The sequence below is a fragment of the Rhinichthys klamathensis genome, unplaced genomic scaffold, assembly GCF_029890125.1.
Source record: "Rhinichthys klamathensis goyatoka isolate OS25496 unplaced genomic scaffold, OSU_Roscu_1.1 h1tg000015l_1, whole genome shotgun sequence".
NCBI classification, from domain to species: Eukaryota; Metazoa; Chordata; class Actinopteri; order Cypriniformes; family Leuciscidae; genus Rhinichthys; species Rhinichthys klamathensis.
Window position 1 is genome coordinate 3,662,766 of NW_026606567.1, and position 7,489 is coordinate 3,670,254.

The 7,489-nt window shown below is 37.2% G+C and overlaps 1 protein-coding gene across 1 annotated transcript; it reads right to left on the reverse strand.

The window, feature by feature from the left end:
• Window positions 1–293: 293 nt before the first annotated feature.
• LOC130069447 (uncharacterized) lies at window positions 294–7,189 on the reverse strand. The gene is made up of 9 exons (XM_056233325.1): window positions 7,076–7,189; window positions 6,637–6,885; window positions 5,941–6,540; window positions 5,646–5,809; window positions 4,524–4,741; window positions 4,135–4,308; window positions 1,042–1,153; window positions 797–885; window positions 294–682 (listed from the first exon to the last, which is right to left on the reverse strand). Exons 1-9 carry the CDS (start codon window positions 7,086–7,088, stop codon window positions 571–573), a joined length of 1,731 nt encoding a protein of 576 aa, XP_056089300.1. The 5' UTR covers window positions 7,089–7,189; the 3' UTR covers window positions 294–570.
• Window positions 7,190–7,489: the final 300 nt, after the last annotated feature.

Consider the following 7,489-nt stretch of genomic DNA (forward strand, 5'->3'; position numbering starts at 1 on the left):
GTTCTTTTTTACTTTGGAAAAAAAAACCTTGTTTGCAACATTGATAATAATAAGAAATTATCAAACATAAAATATAATTTTCGTGTGCATCGCTAGTTTTGATTGTAGGCCCTGCTTTATGTAATTTCCAGAAGACATACTCTGAGACTGCTTTCATAAACCATTTATTTACATGATAGGAAAGATGTCAATCATATAAAATTATTACAGCCCTGATTTGATTCAATCTTGATTTCATAATAACTTACTCAGAATTGTATTTTGAGTAGTGGTCGGTTACAGAGAATCCACAAAGCAAAATTCAAACAAACATGTTTTTGTTACTAATATACATCCACCAACTTTCTGCTGCAATTTTAGTTGGTTCAAACAAAACCTTATTTGAGTAGACCCTGAAAACTTTGTAATTAAAAGAGAAAATATAATCACAGCCTTTTTAACCTTTAATCTGTGAATCTATCTGAACTACAAAACCCAATTGAAATGAAGTTATGTAACAAGTTTGAGAACAATGACTGCCCTCTGTGCTGAATGTGAAAACTGCAAACGCTTTCGCCATGTAATGTCCTCTCAGCTTCTCCAATAATCCCAGTCTAATTCTTTAGCCACTCTATGTAAACTGATGAAGAAGTCCGGGAAAAGACCAAAAATGTTGTTCTCTTCAAATTCATTTCTGACATTCCTGTTAGAAACAAAAGATAGAGGGAACTAAAATCAAAACAGAGGCATTAAAAATATAAAAGGCAACAGAGATGTAAGTAACTGAAATCTGGGTGGACATTTGTGTCTCACTTACCCATGCACCAGTTTGTTGCGCAAAACACGCAGCAGGCCAAGTACGTCCTCCGGAAGCTTCTTGTTGATGTCTGGCCATATTTCTGAAAGCTGCAAATAAGACACACACCAGCATGGATGGTCTAGTGTGCTACATTACTAGTAGTCCCAACACAGCCTTGAATGAACCAAGATAATGTGCAGAGCAAGGAGAGGAAAGCTCTTGTCTTGTGTTTAGGCGAGTCTTGTGGTTTTAGTTTTACTCACCTGCAATTTCCAATTAGAAAAGGTTTTTCCCTCTGTGGCCTCCTTTGCAGTTTTGAAGAGCTTCCAAAGGTTTTTTAAATCCTCACCCACTATAGCAAGGATGTCCCTTCTCCTGAAGGACAAAAAATGAACAAGCATGAATCACATGTCAACTATGTTGTATCTATGTTTATGTCATGTGAAAAAGGAAGTACACCTTTTTGAATTCTATGGTTTTATGTATCAGGGCATAATAAAGAGAGCTGTGCATAAACGGATGCCCACAAACCTCAATGAACGGAAGCAACGTTGTAAAGAAGAGAGGGCCAAAATTCCTCCACAACGATGAGAGACTGATAAAGTCATATAGAAAATAATTACTTCAAGTTATTGCTGCTAAAGGTGGTTCTACAAGCAATTAAATCATAGTGTACTTATTACACATGGCTTTTATTTAAATAAACCATGAGTGTAATAAACCTACAGTGTAAAATGCCATGTATTGTTGTTCATCTGAGGTTGTATTTCCCTGATTTTAAGACCTGCCAAGGACTAATGTTTTTTTTTTAAATTATGTCTGGATACATAAAAGCATAGAATTAAAAGGGTGTACTTTCTTTTTCACATGCCTGTATATTATATATATATATATATATATATATATATATATATATATATATATATACACACTCACCTAAAGGATTATTAGGAACACCATACTAATACTGTGTTTGACCCCCTTTCGCCTTCAGAACTGCCTTAATTCTACGTGGCATTGATTCAACAAGGTGCTGAAAGCATTCTTTAGAAATGTTGGCCCATATTGATAGGATAGCATCTTGCAGTTGATGGAGATTTGTGGGATGCACATCCAGGGCACGAAGCTCCCGTTCCACCACATCCCAAAGATGCTCTATTGGGTTGAGATCTGGTGACTGTGGGGGGCATTTTAGTAGGGCTGCAACAAACGATTATTTTGATAATCGATTAATCTAACGATTATTGGAACGATTAATCGACTAATCATCGATTATTTTCGCAGACTAATCAGTAAGTTTGGAACGATTATTCAGCTTTTCCAATTATTTAAAACATTGAGTTATACATATTCTAACTATAATATAAAAAAAGAAAATCACTTCAGCTTTTGAAATAGTTGTTTTAATGAACTTTGAGCCAACTAAACAGGTCATTCTCTTTAAGTTTTCAGATTTCGGTCCAACTCAAATCACACACAAATGCTCTCTAAGCATTGTTTAATAGGCCCACTGCTTTTCTGAGAACTGAAACAGAAAAAGGGACATTTACTTCAGGACACAAAGAATGGTAAAATATTAATCTGCAAACAATTATTATAATTATAAAATTACAATCTTTTTTTACATGACAATTGAGCTGACAGAGACGTTCTCATTCACCTTTTAATTTATAGTATGAAAAAGTAACTGCCATGATATTCTTCCTATATCATAGGAAGGATAGGCCTATAACATCTCGTTTTGTAAGTCTTCATGATTATTGAACAAAATACAGGCAAGTGATAAGACTATAATAATACCTAATATACTAATAGTGTTACAATATAAAAACAGCCCTGACTCCTAAGCTGGATCAAGCTTTATTCTATACAAAATAAGTCATCACATTACTGTAATTATATTACTATTGATAATATTATTACTATTATTAGTAGTATTGCATTCTCTAATAAAGAGAGATTTACCGCTGGTTAGTAAGCTCCAGCTGGAGAATACTCACTTCTCACCGGCTCCTCTTTTGCCGGGATGTTTCCTCTTGCACTCCAACATGCATGTTGTGCTCCCGTGAAAATTGCACACGACAGCATTCTTGATTTGAAGTTTTGTGAAACTTTCCCAAACCGAAACCTTGCTAGTTCGGATTCGTTTGCACTGTCATAATTCGCGCTGTATTTTCTTCTACCGCAATAGCATTTGTAAGGGCTGCACTACACTCTAGCGCTACAGCGCCGTAGCGGTCAAATCGCGGGATTGCAGGCCCTTACATTAGGTCACGTGAGATCAAACGACTACTCGACAACAAAGATATTTGTCGACAAATTTTTATTGTCGACGTTGTCGACAACGTCGACTAATCGTTGCAGCCCTACATTTTAGTACAGTAAACTCATTGTCATGTTCAAGAAACCAATTTGAAATGATTCGAGCTTTGTGACATGGTGCATTATCCTGCTGGAAGTAGCCATCAGAGGATGGGTACATGGTGGCCATAAAGGGATGGATATGGTCAGAAACAATGCTCAGGTAGGCCGTGGCATTTAAATGATGCCCAATTGGCACTAAGGGGCCTAAAGTGTGCCAAGAAAACATCCCCCACACCATTACACCACCACCACCAGCCTGCACAGTGGTAACAAGGCATGATGGATCCATGTTCTCATTCTGTTTACGCCAAATTCTGACTCTACCATCTGAATGTCTCAACAGAAATCGAGACTCATCAGACCAGGCAACATTTTCCCAGTCTTCAACTGTCCAATTTTGGTGAGCTCTTGCAAATTGTAGCCTCTTTTTCCTATTTGTAGTGGAGATGAGTGGTACCCGGTGGGGTCTTCTGCTGTTGTAGCCCATCCGCCTCAAGGTTGTGCGTGTTGTGGCTTCACAAATGCTTTGCTGCATACCTCGGTTGTAACGAGTGGTTATTTCAGTCAAAGTTGCTCTTCTATCAGCTTGAATCAGTCGGCCCATTCTCCTCTGACCTCTAGCATCAACAAGGCATTTTCGCCCACAGGACTGCCGCATACTGGATGTTTTTCCCTTTTCACACCATTCTTTGTAAACCCTAGAAATGGTTGTGCGTGAAAATCCCAGTAACTGAGCAGATTGTGAAATACTCAGACCGGCCCGTCTGGCATCAACAACCATGCCACGCTCAAAATTGCTTAAATCACCTTTCTTTCCCATTCTGACATTCAGTTTGGAGTTCAGGAGATTGTCTTGACCAGGACCACACCCCTAAATGCATTGAAGCAACTGCCATGTGATTGGTTGATTAGATAATTGCATTAATGAGAAATTGAACAGGTGTTCCTAATAATTCTTTAGGTGAGTGTATATATACATATATAAACCTTACTTCTTTTCATTCTCGATTTTAAGTTCACTGAAGGCCTCATAGATGGTCAGTGTTGCTGTTGGGTCTGTTTCCTCTGTGTGCTCCTTTTCTATGTAGAGATTGCGAAGTTTTGCTAAATACTCGTAGTTCTGGATTTCAGGCCTATCACCCAGCTTCCTGAGGACTGCATCTTTCCTGAAGGAAATAAAAACGCAGGCATTGAGCAGGGCAGTTCAGCAGTGAGATGAGGGTGAGAAAATAATGGTAAAATTGTCATACCGATTCCTTGAAGATTTACAGCTTAAGATAAAGAGTCTTCAATCTAAATCAATGTCCTGGCAGTGACTCAGTATAATAAGATACATGTCAAAATCACCAGAACTTTTGACAAGCATCACTTTATAATTTACCTGTGATCATCCCAGAAAAAAGGGTGTCGTAGGACCTCATCAACAGTCAGTCTCTCTGCTGGTTCTTTGTTGATCATCCATTCAATGAGATCCTTGGCTACTATATCTTGTACATGTTCAAGAGAGTAGTTCCCATTCTTGATGTTCACCTCACGATCCATGTCCCCAAAAGGATGTTTTCCGTCAGAGAGGATGTAGTACACCAACATCCCAGCAACCTGCAATAATTTGGGCAAACTGTGAAGCACATACGAACGGGACAGCGAGATATAAACCGGAAGAGCTGATAGAGAATGTTGTACTTTGAGGCCGGTCTCACACTGAAATTTTTTTCCACTCATCCATTCACATTTTAACTTTATTGACACATCAAATGGTGAATGTAATCAAATGATTTTTGAAAGATATTTCGGTTGCTCTTTCATATAATGAAAGTGAATTTGGCTACCAAGCTCCAAAAACAAAAAAAATAACTTCATGAACTTACTATAGAGTTACGGTAAGGGTTAGGTTTAGTTGTAATTATGCATAATTTACTGTTATTAATACAGTAAGTACATGCAGTAACATGTAACACCTTAAAATAAAGTGTTGCCAAAATAAACCATAAAATATTTTTTTAACAATATCTTTAAGTAAAGAACAGAACAAGAAGTTGTTATTCGCTGACAAACTGGTAAAGGAAGGTAAGATTGTCAGAGAACAGCAAGTTAACCTTTTTAACCCCCATATATTTTCCATATTTCTAATAGGGCCTACTTGTGCCATATTTACGACAAAGCTGCATGTTTTCAAATTATTTTTATTAGCATAAACTGCGAGAACTGAAATATAATATTAAACGAACCATGATTCATTTGATCCTCTAGCATTGGTCATATCGACTCGTTTTGTGTCCTTTTTGTACAATGAAAGTGAATGGGGACTTAAAGATTTAATTCCTTTAAGTTTGATGTAATACTAAAATAATCGTACACCAAGTGCAAATAGCCCGCCTTGTTGGCAGAGGCTTACACTAACTCCGCCCACTAATCATCAGCAAAAATGAAACCACAATCCACCCTTAGCTTGTGAACTCTCAGTAATCTCATGACTGCAGTTGATTCGTGGTATTTCACAAACCTGGATATCTGAGCTCTTTTTATAACCACTCTTTTCAGACTGATTCAGGATCTCCGTTGCCTCCCAGCCTTGAGTACCAGCTCTAACAGTATGAACTGTGCTTCTGCCCTCCTCCAGTTTGCGACTCAAGCCGAAGTCGGCCAGCCTGGCATTTTTTCCTGAATCTGTTGAAATATGAGTTTAGCTGTTACCTATGATATAATCTCTCCCTCTCTCTCAATTAATGTTACAGACTAGATTATGATACATTCCTTGTAAAGCTGCCACAGTAGTAAATAAAACCTATTTTTGATACCTATCAAAACATTTCTAGGCTTTATGTCGCGGTGTATCACTCCAGCGCGGTGAAGAACTTGAAGGCCAAGAAGCATCTCCTTCACTATTTTCCTCAAAGCGTTGTCTTTGTCCTTTTGCTCCTGCAGACGAAGATTTTCCATGTAGTCCTCCATATCATATTCACAAAGCTGTAGCGCAAGATAATAAAAATCTTCATCCTCTGCTAAGTCCACATACCTGACGATGTTCTTGCTCTCAAGCTTTAAATCTCGTAGATGCTTCAGTTCATTTTCAAAGTCTTTGCTATTCAGTGGATCCTTGGTTATTCGTTTAATGGCCACCTCAGTGCCATCTTCCTTCAGGCCGAGATATACTGTGCCACTTCCTCCAGAGCCAATAATGTAATTATTACTTCTAGAAAAGAAGATGTTACTGACTTTTTTCTTGGAGGGATCTTTCTGGAGCTCCTCTATTTTACTTCTGTGTTTTATTGAGGATGGGTTGCACCTGATGATATCATCATCTAGTTTGTCTGTCTTATCTTGCACATTTTCTGTTGCTACTTTTTGATGGTGACACTCAGTTACCCGCTTGTCATCGGCCGTCTGTAAGGATGAACCTGGAAAATCCATTTAAAATAAAAGTTGACTTCCAAAATATATATATATATATATATATATATATAACACATTTAAATATGTTGTTTACTTCATACCTTCAAGTTCTTGAATGACATCAGGCTCTATTTCTTGCAGTATTTCATAAAAAGCAGATTTTACTGCAGATCCTCCAGATTTCACAGCTTTTGAAAGCTCTGTACTTTGGGTCCTTTTAGTTGAGTTTGTGATTTTTGAATACTGACTCCAGGTAAGCTTTCTGTTTTCATACAGCTTATCAGCGATGGTCATCACAGATGTACCTCTTTGAATGAGAGCTTCATAGTGCGTGTCCACAAACTCAGCATCTGAGTATCAAACATCAGTTAAAAAAAGACAAGTGTGTCGCTCTTTTCTCATCTTCAGAACACAGTAACAAACCAATAAATTAGCCAGCAAACCCAGAAAAGAATAGGTCAAATGAATTTTATATCCCAATATTATTTAAAATGTGGTGCAATTAGGCTAATTCAGATAGTTTTTTCATGTAAAACTTACACTGATGTTCCATTGTTTTTCTTCAGTCCCTTTAAACTAGCCAAAAAGACAAAACATCAACATTAACATGCTGCTTTTTATATTATTCTTTATTCTTAATAATTTAAATAAATACAATGCCTGTTTTCGCTATCATTGGTTTTGAACCAGACAAAGTCAGACTTTACTTGATATCAGGTTGGGGCAAGTTGAACTATCACAAGTTGAGATATTTTTTTTGTCATAATTGTTTTGCTGTGACATTGTGAAACGTACCCATTTACATACCACATAAATAATTGTTTATTCATTCAACTGTAAGTTTTTTGTAGTCAAGATTTGTCTCTAGAGAAAATTACTTTCAAAAAGAAACTCTAGACTGAGAAATGTTCAAATTTTTTCATTGACTTTTGAAATCGAAAGGAAATCACTGAC

What these genes read in the sequence shown, in the direction of transcription:
- LOC130069447 (XM_056233325.1), bottom strand. An exon ending in TGTCATTCAAGAACTTGAAG is followed by an intron (nt 6,541 to 6,636) that starts GTATGAAGTAAA and finishes TGGATTTTCCAG; the next exon opens with GTTCATCCTTACAGACGGCC. An exon ending in TTTCTAATTGGAAATTGCAG is followed by an intron (nt 886 to 1,041) that starts GTGAGTAAAACT and finishes TCTTATTTGCAG; the next exon opens with CTTTCAGAAATATGGCCAGA.